This window comes from Thunnus albacares, chromosome 19, assembly GCF_914725855.1.
Source record: "Thunnus albacares chromosome 19, fThuAlb1.1, whole genome shotgun sequence".
Classification (NCBI taxonomy): Eukaryota; Metazoa; Chordata; class Actinopteri; order Scombriformes; family Scombridae; genus Thunnus; species Thunnus albacares.
In genome coordinates this window covers 2,098,977-2,116,028 of record NC_058124.1, presented here as the reverse complement: position 1 = coordinate 2,116,028, position 17,052 = coordinate 2,098,977, and the positions used below count along the sequence as shown (strand labels likewise).

Below are 17,052 nucleotides of genomic sequence, written 5' to 3'. Positions count from 1 at the left end.
GGAAGGCTGCTGAATTGAGCAGTTCCCTGAGGTAGTGTGGGAATCTAAATATAGAGACGTACAGGAAGGTTTGGAGCCCTCAGTCATCTTAACACATTCAACTTTGATCTTACGCTCAAGGTTGATGTAATCTGGAAGTCAGCTTGAAGTTAAAATGTGTCACTCACCCACTAGCATCCTTTTGCGGGTCCTCACGCCCATGCAGTCAGCCATGCAGGAGGAGAACTTGGACCAGCTGCTGAGTTGACAGTCTTCCTGGCAGGGCAGCTGGCAGAGCTGGGTGAGAGGCGGCATGGAGCTGGCAAACTTCAGACAAGCTTCAACGTCTGCCTGCCCACCATCCTGTTTCCGGCACGAAACAGCTACAGGGAGAAAGGAGTGATGGAGTCTTATGAGAAAGAGGAGACTTTTTTGGGGGGATTGTGATCAACTTCAGTGTAAATGATGACAGTGTGGAAGTCACCCATGACTCCATGGTAAATTGTTGGGTCTGATGTTCCATACTGGCACTCCAAGATTCACTGTGCTGAGATACAGTAAGTGACTTACACTATGCAAACATTGCCATAAAAAAAAGAGTTGAATTTGGCTAATATGGTCTGATTCATCAATTTTCTAATAAAACATATTTGTACATACATTATACATCATGCATAGATTCATTCAGTATGTAGAATGCAGTGTGCTGTGCATTGTATGAAGTGACCATTAGTACTGCCTTTCTTTTTTTTATTTTTTTTTGTATGTTCTGATGCAATTGTTCAAAAAGTAAAAGATTGCGATAGAATTTTAATTTGCATTTTTTTTTATACTTTTTTTGAAAAAATGTACTCTGACAAGGTTGCTGCTAATAAAACACCACAAAGAGCTAATCATCTAGCAAAGACTTTGATCATATAGAAAGCTGTTCCGCAATTCAGTCAGTTTTTTTCATCAGTATCAAGAGTCACAAATGGGTTGTCCCATGAGTTCTTACAAGCACTGGGAAAACAGTCCTTTTTCATGTGTGCAAATTTGAACATCAGACAGACAGCATTTGAAATTACTTAAGAAATTGAAATTGTTGCTAAAAATAGTCCTTTTTCACTTTTGAGATGATACTAGTGCTCTACTTTTGCTCAGCATACTGTAATGTAAGCTAAAATGTTAGCATTAAATGACATAGCCACGCAATTAATGGGGACACAGCTTTGACTGTCTATGTTTTTATCAGCCAAAGAGTATCTATAGCCAGGCTAACATTTTGCTATCTAGCTTTTGCTGCAGGCTCTGTCCACACAACTGCAGTTGACATCAGAGCCACCATACTTTTCAGCAGAAAACATGCGTCCTAGTTTAAATGTGTACTGAGGCAGCTAGTTTAACATGACATTCTTATCAAAGAAAATGTCAACATATTCTACACAAAAACTGTATGAACAGAAAAACTGTCAAACCCAGTTAAATTTCATCATATTACTTTCAATACGCCTCACAGAGATTTATGGAAATCAGCAGAAAACTATAGAGAAACAGGCCATTGTATCACTTAAATTTGGAGCCTGCAGAGTTCTCAAGGTTTTGGAGTGATCATGTTGTAAATGGTGACATTCATATTTTTAAAAGTTAACTATAGACATTGTTTGAGAAACAGTATTTAGATTTGTTAAAGACAGAGAAGTACAGATGTCAGGAAGTGTTGGCTAATCATGCTTTAGTTCACACATTATGTAGAATCAGTTAAAAATATTCAAGTGTGACTCTGAACAGCGTGATTAACCGTATCTTTGTCTCTTAGGCCATGTTATACTCATGTGAAGCCTGCAGCAGGATATGATGTATGCTGTAACATTATTTTTATTAGCTAAATAAGAAACAGACGGGACTCCTTGATGAACCTAAACGTGATAAGTTGAACGAAAGATGGACACAGTTGCTGCTTGTTATATATTTTGAAAATTTCCTCTGCAGTATTTTAGCATGCTTGTTTACCAGGTTTGTAGATCCAGCTATCACTAAATTGAGCTGAGGTTGCATGTGGACGTTTTTAGACAAATACCTGTGCAAAGACAGTACAGCATCGTATAGGCCTATATATGTGTACTTCCCTTATTTTACCACAGAATCTTTGTAGCTCTGAATCTCTGAAGATGGTGGACAGCAGCCACATTTAATAGCAAAACTCACAAAAAAACAATGAATTAGGTATTGTTATTCACAGAGTCGATGTATTGCTTCTGCCCCTCAATGTGGAGCATGGGGCTAAGATGGTGACATCATTACAGAACCTTAATAGGTGTGGTGAATACCACATTGTTGTCGTTGTGGCCTTAGTGGACAGAGAAAACATCGGTGTCTATACCTTAACAATAAAAACACCAATATCAGCACCAGCAGTCGTTATTTCAGGATACCCCTCAGTCTTCCTCTCTACCCACATCATTTACTGAACATCCAAACACATGCACGCACACACACACACACACACACACACACATCCATGGGAAATACTAGATGTAAGGGCTGTAAAATGGCTATTGCCTTCCGCGCGTTGTATTGAGTGAGTGGGTGAAAAGTAAGAGGCCTGTATTGAATTGTCTCTCTCCAGCTCAGAGTATACTATTACAGGTAATGGTACATAATGACGAGAGCCTCCCAAGATGGAGGAGCAGGATGCTCATCATTGGAATCAGATAATGGCCTCTGTCTGAGACTTTAATAGGAATCTGGATGTGTGTGCTGATAACAAGTCAACTTGTACAGGCATCAGTGCTACACCCAGCAAGTCATCTTATTAAAGCAGTAATCCATGATTTTTTTTTTTTTTTTGTCCTATGGGTGTTAACTGATCAAAACATGGGAACTAAAATTATCATCATGACAAGTCATTTGAAATATAAATCAACTCAACAGAGCTGATGTAAACATGCATCTCTATTGGTATTTTAACTACTTTGTGGTTACTATAACCACTGACAGTCCTATGGCTTTTTTTTTCTGACCATTTTCAAATGCTAAATCGATACAGATTTAGATTTCTGGATGTGTTTTATAACCGTTTTAGACAGCCATTGTTTTTGAATGTATTTCTGTAAAGTATAAAGATCAATTAGCAGATCCTTGAAACTTGCTCGAGATGTGTAATCCATCACAATTAACATCAAGTGTGTGTTGCTTTTGGTTCATGTTACATTACTATTGTATGGTAATGCAGTTGAAGTGCAGATTTATTTAAAGTGTATGGATTTTATACCATACAAGGACTAGTAGGAAACATATTTTGTGAAATACATACCTGTGATTTAAACTAGATGTGATTTGTAGTAAGAGGGCTGAAACATGCAAAACCAGTACTAATACTACATTTAAGGCAGTTTTAATTGATTTTTTTTGGCCACTTGGGGGAGACAGATGAAGTCTGAAACACAATATAAAGTTGATATGGCAAATGTGTTAACAAACACTTCCAGACACATAGCAACATTAGCATCCATTTGAAGTAATTTCTGTGTCCACCTGGTGAATGTAAGTACAATACGCACTCTCACTCAGCTCTGGTTTGGTCTCCACCAACTCCTGAGAAAAATATCTGTCTCCTTAGCAGCCAAAGGCTCCACTATATTCTAGGGGTGTGCCCGAATACAAATATGAAAATATGAAAAATTATTTGTTTTGGGGAGGAAAAAAAAACATTTTAAATACCAGCGCACAGGTTGGTTACATCACTATCTCAGTCTCTCTCCTCTGCTCTGCTGTTATGTCTATCAGCAATTCTCAACAAAGGGAGTCACATCCACCTGCCGTATGACGCACAATTCTTTATTTGGACATCACTACTGGCATTGGGGTGTTCCCCAGAGATAAAGCTGAGCTACTAATACAAGAGAAGTGCTCTCAAGGGAGTCTCCAAAACCTGTTGTTCCCCTTCTACTTTCCACAAAGTTACATTGTAAAAAAATAGGTAATAAATGAAAAGTGCAAAGCAATAATCGCATTTGAAGTTCTTCTCTACATGTTACACGCTGTGCTGTCTCTGTGTTATGTGTGTCTATCTGCACATTTGCGATGCACTATGTTTCAGCTCAGTAGTCAGCACAGTCGTCTATGAGTCTATGAGACTTGAGTTCAAGGGACCTCCTTTGTAAGATAGTTTATTCATAAACACTTATTTTAACACTTTAATATCCTAGAATTAAAAGTGTAATAAAAACAAAAACTGTATCTTTACACCTATTTCCACTTTTATTCAAATACAAATATAAATATTTTTGCTGCCTCAACAAATACAGACACAAATACAAATACTGGGCTCTCTGCACATCCCTACTATGTTCACCAGCTAGTCCATAACTGTCTCTGTCTTCTGTTTGGTGTTGGGCAGATAATGTACAGTGGGATTATCAGAGTTTTTTCACAGTAAACAGCTGCCTGCTGCTGCTGGAAATTAAATTGGTGAGAGTGATGAGACTGAACCAAAGAGTAAATGTGTGGTTTGGAAAACCAAAACATTGAGCTGAAAGACATTAAAGAGCTCTGGGGGGAAACTAGAGAGAGGGTAATAATTCTCTCTGAATTTGTCAATACTAATGTCCTCTTTTACATTACACAGTCATTTGATCCATTGCTAACATATGAATATTATAAAAATATTGATTAGTGCAGTTTTAAGTCTGAATGCACATTACAATTTCCTTCATCCAGAAGTGATATAAAATCATGTAAATTACATAAAAGAGAGAAAAGCAACAAATCTATACTTTTGAAAAACTAGAGAAACACACACACACACACATCCACTGAGCAACCAACAACTTCACTTCCACGCAAAAGAATTTATGCAAATAATAGCAGTGCTGCATGATTTGCAGCATTTATATCAAGACAGCATTTCAACCCATACACTGGAATCACTTCACAGCTGAGTGTAAATCTTTTCCTGATGACTGCTCATAGTTACACTGTTCTCCCTGCTCTGTTTAACTAATGTGTTCACAGAGAGAGGAAAATAAGATGTGAATATTTGTGTATTGTTTGTGTGTGTGTGTGTGTGTGTGTGTGTGTGTGTGTGTGTTTGTGTGTGTGTGTGTGTGTAGCTGTCCTCACCCCGAACCTGCAGGCCTGGCCCACAGGTTTCCTGAGCTCCAGGACTGTCCTGACGAACCGACCATGGAACCAGCTGGCATCTCCGCCACTTGTGGGTTTTCCATCTATAGAAGAAGAGGAACAAGACAGAATAAAAGGTAGAAAGAGTGAAAAGATGCTAGTTTAAATCCCTGACCCTGTTGGCACTCCCTACAAGATGCACTGTTCATCACACCCCATATATGTGTTTGATGAAACAAATAACATACTGATAGGGCAGTCCACGACCAAAGATTTTTGACTTGTAGTTGTTAGTTAAGCCATTAGTCTACTAGTCATCGATGTTTATGATATTAATTCAATTATTTAAATAGGTATCCTAAATTACCTATTCTTTATTGTGGTACATCTTCCAGACCCTTCTGTAATTCTTTGTCCCCATAACTCTTTCTTGTAATTACAAGGAGGAGTCATTTTTGTAGATGTTTATGATACAAATGACCAGGTACCTGTATCCTTGACATACAGATGGAGCCTCACACTCTCTCTCCTGGTTCAGCACCTCAGGACAATCCTGTCCCCCATTGGCCGGTAGCTGGATGACAATACGTTTCCTGTACTGCTTCTTCTTAGTGTTACCACCTAAGGGAAGCCACATGAAAACACATTCCGAAACATCAGTTTTAGTACCTAGTTTTAGCAAGCACCTCATAATGGTAACTGAATATAAATGCAAAATACAAAATGCAGCAGAGTAAACTCAATTAAATACAAAAGAAGAAACTGTAAGTCACACCAGCACCAGCACATCCCAGATCTTTGAACTTTAGAAATAGGTGTTTTTTTGGATGCTTTATTTCATTAAACGTGTCGATGTAGAGAGAATGTAATGAGGCCCAGTTGATCTCCATTTTTCTGTAATATACTGTGTCTATCTGCTCAGCCTCTGCTGGAAGTGGCCACTTCAAGGGGAGGCTAATACAATCAAGTAGAATATTGAATAGCACCTCTATCATTTTCTCTGTGGTATCCAATATACTTCTACTGGTGGTGAGGTTATTGACTTTACAGGAAGTCCACGCCTAGGACTATCAACAGGACTATCTGATCACATTACAGCTCTCACAATGCCAGTGTACTGGTGATTCATGTTGGAGACTAATTTGTGAAGAATTGTGATGGTTTACAGAATGCACATTATACAAAAATAAAGAGCTTTCAGGTGGAAAGGGGACAGAAATATGGATGGCAAGTCAGGAAATCAGGAAATTGTTTATCCTGTTCAAGGTCGTCGGGGCTACAGCCTATCCCAAAGTGCACCCTGGACAAGTCCCCAGAATATCACAGGTAAATCTCATGATATATAGGTAGGGACAGTAAATCACGATGTGAAGTAAGGTCTGCAGCGGACTCTGACTAAACCAAACAACAATGAAGGAAATTTGGAAGAGAAACAAATATAGCTTAACTGTCCTTGCTGCTCTTAACATTAATAGTAGAATAACCTACTTGGGTGTTATCATGTTTAGTTACGTTTACGTTGTGCAAAATTGTGCAAAATTGCAAGAAACCCCAGCATCTTCCCTTCAGTTGATATACTTTTAAACCCATTGAACCCTCAGCTGTTTTTGCTTGGTCTTTACTCCCTTTATTTACAGATGTTTGACATAGTCACTACATGTCTTATCTAGGTATAATTATTTTCAAATTAGGTTATGGTAGTCAGAAATGCCATTAACTAGCATGTCAGTGACAATGTTCTGGGACAGATTTATTTCCTGTATGTATTATATGTAAAATATCTACATATGAATGTATAAAGGGGAGTGTCAGGGTTCATATTGATGGGACACATTTTAGCCTTATTACAGGTGGTGACGACAGTTAGCTTAGCCCCAGGTTTTTAGCCTATATTTCTTTACATTTTGGTGAATTTTGGTGAGTCCTTCTGCTGCATAAGCTACAAGCTGTTCCAGTTTGTACCCTAACCATGAATGTACAGACAAATATTATTGGATTACAGGAAGGACTAAGTCACAGTGATTCCAGCAGCATCTGTATAACATCTATATGTTCAAATTTGACTGAGTTATAAAAAAGTACTGTACATCATGAGCCTACAGGACAATTCAAGATGACAGTAGGAATCAACCAAGCCACTAACCATGTCTAGCTTTGTAGGGTTGTGTTTAGAGCTAGTGTTTATGACTTGTTCTTGCCAATGTTTAATACAAGCAGTGCGCTTGTTCCTTCAAGTTCTGTGCTGACAGGTATTAGAATAGATTTGCATATAATTTTTAAAGTGACTACTACAATTTTAAAAAGAAGGTTTAATTATGGCTGATGGGAAACTTGGAAAGTGTAAGTCATCATCCAACTTATAATTTGTATATTACTTTAAATGAACTTCTACAATAACAGATGATATACGGTATATACAGTAGATACAATATAAATAGAAGATAATAGATACAATATAAATCGAGGATAAAAGAGAGATTTAAGGATTTGTTCAGCAGATGCCTCTGGGAAATAACTATGGCAAAATGTATAGCAAAACTCAAACACAGTCACACAAATGTCAATCAATTAAACTGAGAAATGTTTTGGAGCTCTCTTAACATGGTTTTTTGTTCGGCAAATGGGTTCCAAGTTATCAAACACTATCAGGATTTCCTGCAGCAGTTTTGTGGGCAGCCCCCACTGGATTGGCAACGGCCTCTACTAACATCACTGTAATTGTCTACCCTTTTACAAAGTAATACCTTAGAAAAGCATAAAATGTCTGTCAGTCCTTTCCCCATGATGCCTTCCACCTCCACTAGCCAGTGTCCTCAGGGAAACCCTGATCACTGAAGCATTTTATGTTGGAAACATTGCATTTCCATAACATCTATTAAACATGTCACATCTCAAATAGAATTGGAATTTTTGTTATTCCGTCTCAGTGTGCATGATGATTTTATTATTTGGCTGCTGGTGCTAAAATAATGATGAGCATATTTGGCATGCTTCATTAACTGAGAAACACAGTCATACACCAGCTTTAATGAATTTTCTCTCTTGATACTGCTGCATTTGGCCTATGTGGCACCCTGTAAAGCCTCACTCTTTGTACTGAAGCCAATAAAGAGTCGGAGATACCTGCTTGACATGTTGATGGGCAGGTGCTCCAGTCGCTGTACGGGGTGACCATACAATCTCTCTTGCATGGCAGTAAGCAGGGCCTGACGGTGTCTGGGCGCAGACTCTCCGGACATCTGAAAGTACATCATTGACATGCTCAGACACACACACACAGAGTACCCTTGAAAATCTGATAGAGATGTGTTGGATAAGAGCCAAAAGGAGCCATGCTGGGAGTTCGCTTGGAGGCTCCCCAATGTGCCTGATTCAAGCACTGAATCTTTTTGTGAGACTGCGGCTATATGTGTGTGTGTGTGTACTGCTGCAGTGGGGGAAAGATTTCTGTTCTTTTACAGAAAAAGAACAGTATTAGTCATTTGTTCAACTGAATTATGACTCCTCTCTGTCTGGAACAAAGGTTGAAATAATGTAACATTGTTATAGTGCCACAAAACGTAGAGCGGAGGTTGGAGTGGACACATGACCACAATCTAACCCTAACCCTAATTTTTCCTGGATACATGCTTTGCTGTCGTTGTCAACCCTCGTCAGTCGTCACTTCAACCTTATCCCCGTACAGCTTCCTAACCTTAACCCTCGGTTTACCAGATACTTCTGCCACATCATTGACCAAATCTACTATTGCTTTCTGGATTTGACCCTAACCCTACCCTACCTCATCCGTTTTCTTCACCACTTCGCCTATGCTGACTGTCTCTTTTCTTGCCTTCTCTCCCCTCTCATAATAGTGACTACTTCAACTGTGTTGACACTGCTTGGCTATGAGACACACTCCAGGGCCAGTTTTATATAATGTGATGGGTTGGCTCCCATTTTACTGGAGAGGAATTTTTGTTAACAATTTTCCCAGGGTTACATGTTATGAACTTGGGATAATTTTGTTTTTATTTCACTGGGTCTGTAAATTAATTCAATTAAAATATTAACAGTGTTAGGATATCACAATACATTATATGTGTATTGCTGCAAAAAGGACAATTTCTACATGATTCAGCCAATTTGAATGTTAAATACCTTCAAATTAAAGCTGTTTTTCCTGTAAGCAGTCTATCCTCATAGTCTGTGTTTGTTATAAAATGTGATGTGCTGTAATACAGAGCCAAAACAAAATATCCCAATATCAACTGCGCTCACTGTGTTTTTATCATCAGTAAATCAATGACATTCATTTTGAGGTATACGTGTCAGAATATGTGCTGTATCCAACACAGTGCAGAAGACGGGTAGTCTGTAGTCTCCAGGTTGTATTATAGATGGTTATGATTTGATTTGACATTGCATCATGGCAGTTAGTGCAATTTTTTCTTTGCACATGGAGCTAAAACTGTCAACATCCTGCAGTGGTTGGAGTGGAATGAGTAGAAGGAGAGAAAAAGCTGATGAAAAATGACAAAAAAGATGCCCAAGGAGAGAGACACAAGCATAAAAATATTTTGTGAGAAGAAAAATATGAGTAGTTTATGGTAATTTTCCACATGTCGCAGTCACAATGATAAAATTATGTTGAAAATGCTATGCATCACATCTCCAACTGTCCTCAAGATTTACATCAAGTGCCAATGTTCAGTGCCGATGTAGAAAATAGTGTAGCAAAAAGTAAAGGTGTGAAGGTCTGGGTGGTGGATTGACATGAAGAATGTCAGACTTTCATGCAGGAGACTGGGGATTGTGATCTGTCACAGACCTGGCATTAATGTTAATTTTTTTGTTAACTGTAATCACTAACCTTCCTTAACCTTACTGTACACACTGTACTTACTCTGGGGTTTATCATTTTTCTTGTGTGTTGACAGGGTTACTTTTATCAACCATAACCCTCCTCCAAATCATGAAAATCACTTCCCCATAGACTAGTAGCATTGTTTTCAAAGAATCAACCCCAAAATTAGCTTTGCTGAGAATTCCCATTGCAAGATACATTTTTGCAAGAAAATACCAAACACCTGATATGCACACATACTGGTCAACAAAGTGTCTTTTACAAAGCAAGACATACATACCTAATTAATAGCCTAATGTATCTTTCATTTATGCTATCATGCTAATGCATTAGAATGCCCTATTGCCACTTTGTGTGTACTGGCAGCAGTCTTCACATCCTGGTCACAGCTGGTGCTGCTGGTGAAACCGGGTGCCCATCTCTCCATTGATGTGAAAGTGTGTCCCAAGGCAGAAGGCTCACTGCTCAGCATGTAACAGTAGGTTTAGGAGTAAGTGCAGGAATAAAAAGTGAGATTAATTTCCATACACAGCATGGGGGCTAGCGGGGTTTGCCTGCGTAGTGCTGCTCTGCTGCCAGAATAATGCTCCCACTCTGTTGAATAAATAAATAGATAATTCATGTTCCCAGCAGATGCCTTCAGGGGGGAAACAGACCCAGATGCTTAAAACAGTTGGCCAGCAGCTCATCAGCTAACACCTCTGCCAGACACAAGCAACAACAGACTAACCAGGAGACTAAACGGCACAATGTGCCATGTGCAAACAAAGTCTGCAACCAATAACAAAGGCTGTCTTTCAGTTATACAAATGAAAGTGTTAGTCCTGAAGCACTGTTAATTATGTCACCACCTGAGGAGTTATCAGTAAGGGTGTAGAACAACTATACCGTCATGCTGTGCAGATTTGACTGAGTTTGTAAAGACTACTCTTACATCTGCATAAGGGTTAAATTTCAGCAATATTAATTTTTCAGCCAACCCCGATAATAAAGAACCGCCATTTCATGTCACTTCTTTCTTTCTGTCTGACATTGTGTCCAACAATCAAGGTAATATGTAGATTCAAGCATTGTTAATTCATACATAGTTGTACAACAACTGGTACAACTATGTCAATCTCGCTTTTCACCATCTTTATGGTAATTTCTCCTATTGCTATTTTTAATGGATGTAACCAGGAAGCTCACTATGTAGGAGGATGACGTCCCCATTCTTAATCCTGTTACCAGCTGTGGATGTGACAGGGTGTCCCTCAGTTTCCTTTTTCTCGCTGCTTTCTCTGGATGGTTTTAGTGACATGTGAGAATGACAACAGTAACAGTGGCATTAAGTTTGTGTGCTTGTGTTTTTCTTTGTATTGATTTTTGTTTTTTTCTGTTGTGGTATTTCTCTGCATTTATTCTTACTGACTGCTGCCTCTGAGCCAAACTACCCCTCTGGGACATTAAAGCTTTACTCGACTAGGAGACGTGGGTGGTGATACAAGGCTCTTGAACCAGGCTAACATTCCACATGCTAACCTTGCTATTTTGTTTTTACTTCATTTATAGAATCCTTTACTTTTACTCAAGATAGACTTTTGAATCACAAGACACAAACCATATCTTAACGCACATATGTGTAGAATCAGAATATGTGATAAAAAGTCAATTATCATTCATTTATTTGAAAATGTGCTTTCACCCATTTTTTCATTATTATTTTTTTTCATCATTATAAGTTAAAAAGACAAATGATTGTTAAGGAGACCTCACAAAAAGTTTATTTTCTCCATCAATTTGGTATGGTTAATGCCTCTACAATACCCATGAACCTAATTCATTGTTGCCAGTAGAGAAGAAGCCAGTCAGTCATGAAGCAGAGCAGTAGCAAATTCAAAACCTGTTGGAATTGGGAACAAAGCATGTTGCCACAATTGGCAAATTCATCCAAAATTGACCCAGATACTGAAAATGAAATTTTAAACTGCTGAATGTTTTGTCAGGTTTCTACCAAGTGTAATCTTTAGCTTCAGAGAAACAGCAGGAGCTCATGTAATGACAAAGAAGTTTTAATCTCAGTGATTTGATATTTTTCTCTTGAAGTGCTCCTCAGAAGTCATGGTTAACCTCTCTTCTTTAACCATTGATGTTTAATCAATTAATTCTTATTCTTTTTAACACAGTTGCTCTTTTGTATTAATGATTTAACCAACAGAGTTTCATGTAATCTGAGCCTTGGAAGGGAGATTTTGCTTTCCACCATAACTGTGAGCATAAAGTATATGGTAGTAATAACATGGACATCAATTGAATAATCCTGTTTTACAGTATACGTAACAGAGATGAGATCCCGCTTAAACTCTAAAATGTGTAATTATGGGGAATCTTACTTTTTGGGAGGAACCTGGCCCACATTGACCCGGACACAGATGACTTTACGGGTTTGCATCCCCACTGAGCAGGAGGCATCATCACCACGTGTTCGGCCCACAGACGTGTTGGTGGCTGGGATGGAGGAGTCCTCTATGCACTGCCCCCATGGGCCAGTCTGCCAGTGGTAGACAGTGCAGGGATGGTCGTTGCAGCTCCTCACCTCCTGCAGGGCACTTATGTTGGGACATTGGATTCCACCTGAGAAATATTGGCACATAAACCAGTGTCAATGTTGTAGCTGTAATACTGACAAAAACTCAACTCTTACCTCAACACTGACATAGGAAACTTCATCAGAGCTTTTGGATACAAATGGGTAGTCTGGTCTAAGATCCAAGTGACTCAAAAAGTCTGTTAGAAGTCTATTATCTTGGATGAGTTCTCGGTCATGGCTCCATTTAGACTCGGTCTTGACTCTTGGCTTTTAGTCGATTGTTTTGCCAAGAGGAGAGAAAACTTGTGCAAAATACATCAGCCAACTGGAAATTAGTACCATTGCTAAAGTGATAATGTTTCTCTAATGTTTATATGAGACCAAAACAAGGAGACCAAAAAAAGAAGAAAGAAATCATTTGCTGTAGCTTTCTAAAGTTGACTAGAATTGGTGATAAAGGTAGATAGAAACTAGCATGCTGAGCTGATAATACGTAGCAATATTACTGTACAAGGATGCTTGCCTTTAATAGCTGGACACGATGAGGAGCACACACTAACAGTCAAGTAAAGAGTCTCACTCCACAGGCTGCACTAGTCTGAGGGTTCGCCAAGAACTTTAAGCGCAATGGATACCAGGAAATGCCAACATACCAGTTGGCATGTGCACTCTAGCCAGGCTGCACTGGCTTCCAGTGTCTTTTAGAATTGATTTTAAAGTTTGCTCTGTATATATAGAGCTCTAATGGCCTGTCATGATATGTCTACCTCCAATCAAAGGAAAATGTGGGAACTTTTAAGGGCATATTTGTTTAATCTTGTTTATAACTTGTGCCTCTCTGTAAATATTTATTTTGGGTAACACTTTACTTTAACTTCCCCTATTTAGAATTTGTAAGCATCATATAAATATTAAATAAAACATTTTAAGTATTTATTAATGTTCAGTATTTATTAGCAGTTATAACTTCTACAATGACATATTTTATATTATTACAACTGTGTTTAATTATAGTCATTCCTTATCTGTTTATACAGCAGCATCCACTTGTGAGTGCCCACAGAAGTTATAGTTGTTGACAAATACACAAACATTAATAAACACCTATATCTGCTTCTGACTACATTAGTATGTTATAAACTATTTATTAACTTTTTATACACTGCTTTTAAATGCTAAATAGAGGGACTTCGAGCCCATCACACTTACTATTACTAATATATTAAGATTTATGTGTGCACTATGAGGTGTATACATAAACAGCTTACAGTGTTATAAATATAAATCTTTCAGTCAATATAAATTTTAAGTGGTTGCAGTCTTTATAGACTAGGGAGACAAAGAGCACAAATTGGATGTTCACTTTGTAAGCAGTAAACTGGGCTGTGGTACATTCATATTAAATAAAACACCTGCTGTCTGGTGGGACTTTTGCTTGGAATCAGTAGACAAATAACTGGGCAGTTAGTAAGAGTGAGCGCCAACTTGTCTGGACAAAGCCAAGAGAACCATATGCAAAAAATCAGGCTTCATCAATAGAAAATGCAAGGAAATAATAATAATGGAGCATAATGCCTGACTTTATACTGATGTCTGCAGTGTAGCTGACCAAAGATGGAAACAAAAATTAAAAGAGGAATTTGTACATTGCCACTTAAAATTGCATTATTGCATGACAATTTGCACATTTATCAGGTTCCATTTCTCTCTTTTTATGAGAGAACAAATATATAAACCCAACACCACATCAAAGTACAGTGTGTTTGGATAAACAGGAGCAACCTACAGCATCTCAATCAGAGATAATGGGAACTGTGCAGAGCTATAGATTAGCTTTTAGCTTTGATTTTCCCATGACTTGTTGGCAAACAAACAAAGCTGAGGCAGCATGAGAGATAAACCATGGGGTCTCTAGGGGCCCGGCCAGTCGGCAGGATTGACAGAGATGAGATGGCCCAGGGGGCAGAATGTCTATACAGAGTCAGAAGCCCGGATATGGACCCAGGTGGGGTGTGCACACCATGTGACCTGTTCACCACAAAACCTTGTCATTAGCAGCCACCATCACCTTGGGAAAAGAGAACCCCTGAGGAGAAGGTCAGTCATTAGCGCCTCAGAAGTCATTGAACGACGTCTTCCAGTCAGTGATAGAGCCTCTGAATTGGACATGAGAAAGCCTCAGACAGGCTGACCTCTATGTAATGTCCTTCACAGGGTCATTTATAAAAGATATTATTGGATTTCATCAGGGCCAGTCATTTATCAGACTCAGAGCTCATTAATACCTAGAAGGACACATCATTATTGCTTCATTGGCTAATTAAATAGTGAGCTGATAAATATTTAAGTGCTACCAATTAAACTCAACACTTATTAGAAAAATGCACAGCTCAAACAGCGGCAGATTAGCTATGTCACATTTGCTGTCTTGTCTATATATTAGACAATTCTTTAACAGTCTACACTCTATCGTCATCATTGCCTTCACATTTTCTGTGTGGATAATTAAGTTATTTATTCAACTCTATCTTGTCAGGCCATAATCCCTCCTGTCATTCTCAATGTTTATCTTGACCTGAATAATTAGCTTGTACCAACACGTTACCTAGATACTTACATTAGTGTTCAGTGTGAGTGTGTCAGCGTGATTGTACAGCTAATGGTTCATTGCAGTCTGTATCTTTTACTTAACTATTCTTTTACTATTCTGCTTAAACATCTACATTTTTCCCTAGAAGACTTACATATAATCTTAAAGAAATACTGTAATTCAATTTTGGAAAATACATCTATTTGCTTTCTTCTAAGAGTTAGACACCACTGCCATGTCTGTGCATGAGGTACGGAGCTGAAGCTGGCAGGTGATTAAACAGCTAGCTGTGCCTATATCTCTAAAGCTCACAAATGAACACATGGTATTTTATTTATTTAATGCATAACAAACAGAAATATAAAAAACATAAATGTGTGGTTTGAGGTGGAGTTACGGTTGGCGAAAGCTACCCTGGGTCAGTCCAAAGTTCATCGGCTGCAATGTTTCAGTCAATAGAAATTATACTCAAGTGGTTACAGTCTCCATGGACTAGGAAGACAAATAGCACAAATTGGGTGTCCACTGGAGTAAACTGGGCTGTGGCACATTTATATAAATAAAATACCTGCTGTCTGGTGAGACTTGTAATCAGAAGACAAATAACTGAGCTTTATTTTCTATTACAAATTAGTAGTTCAAATAAATGGTTTACTGGTAACCTGACTGATTTAACCTGTCTGTGTCTGGGGAGCCCCATGGACTTGCAAAAATAGATCTCAAAATTTAAGTTGATAAGATAAAATATTATCATAACTGATAGGAATGATGGTCAAAAACTATGACCCAGGTTTTTAAAAGATTTTGAATTAAACATCATCTCAAGAAAATAACTTCATAGCACTGTTACGTGTAAAAAAAAAAAAATCATCTTCATTGAGAAAGGTTCTAAATGAACATATCCTATCTCCTCAAAGTGTATAAGAAAGCTGGACTTTATTAAAACTCTTACATAGAGCAGCTTTACGGCAGCTAACTCCAAATCTCAGCTGAAGACAGATTTAAATCTTGTAAAGAGAGCATCTTGTACTTTAATCCTCTTTAATTACTCCACTACTCCCTACTCTACTTTGTGACCCATGCTGAATACTGAGGCCCTTTCCATCCTGTCTCAGTGTACTATAGCTGATGGCCGGGAAAGGTCTATGTGACTTGACGCTTCATTCAGTACACACAACATCAACCTGTCTGGCTCCATGCTCTGTCTGTGTGCTTGTCATCCATCTAACACTGCAGCACTGTCTGCCTCCTAAATACTAGGAAAGCTAATAAACAAGGCACAGCATGCGGCCTGCATCGTGTTCTGGCACGGACTTCCTCGTGAAGCCCAGCATGGTTGATGGGGTGGGAGTATCCATTCACACTGAAATCCATTATGTATGAGGTATCTCCTTACTCCAGTATGGATGCTGTGTTGTTGTGAATATGCCAAAGACAGCATGTCACTCAATGTGGTCCAGAAGTGAGACGACAAGAGCTGTTAAAATGATAGCGGGGCCATAAAAGATAAAATTAGGATGCTCTGCCAAGCCAGACACTAACCATCTGTGCAGCCTCCCGTTTTTTCTCATAACGAGGTTTGGTGAGAATGGCTTGATTCTCACAGTAGGATTGGCAGTTCGGAGGGTTGGGCTTTAACCCAGAGGCACTCACTTCTGTATCATGCCAGCACCATTTAGATACCCACTACACACCTTGGGGTTTGAAACATTTAATACTAAGCAATAGTCATTACTACGACTAGGGTGTAAGAGCTTTTTTCTATTCTAAAAGCACAGGGATTTTGCTGGGCCTGCAGATCTGGGGAAAGAGATAACATCAAGGTAGCCACATTTCTATTCCCTTCTAATTAAACATATGGAGACTATGCACTACTGTACATCAGCAAAAATCACTCGGGTGACAACCGTCATCTTACAACATCAAAAATGAATGTACCAAAGATTGGACGGACCAATGACAGCA

The 17,052-nt window shown here is 38.6% G+C and overlaps 1 protein-coding gene across 3 annotated transcripts in view; it reads right to left on the bottom strand.

Annotated features, from left to right (window-relative positions):
• Positions 1-17,052, bottom strand: part of thsd7aa (thrombospondin, type I, domain containing 7Aa) — a 179,200-nt gene that overhangs the window by 44,498 nt on the left and 117,650 nt on the right. For all 3 annotated transcript variants that reach the window (XM_044335929.1, XM_044335927.1, XM_044335928.1), the window contains exons 8-12: positions 12,301-12,541; positions 8,206-8,321; positions 5,571-5,703; positions 5,083-5,186; positions 168-362 (exon numbers count right to left, since the gene is read on the bottom strand). In XM_044335929.1, the coding sequence (XP_044191864.1) occupies positions 168-362; positions 5,083-5,186; positions 5,571-5,703; positions 8,206-8,321; positions 12,301-12,541 (789 nt within the window). The remainder of the gene's footprint in view (positions 1-167; positions 363-5,082; positions 5,187-5,570; positions 5,704-8,205; positions 8,322-12,300; positions 12,542-17,052) is intronic.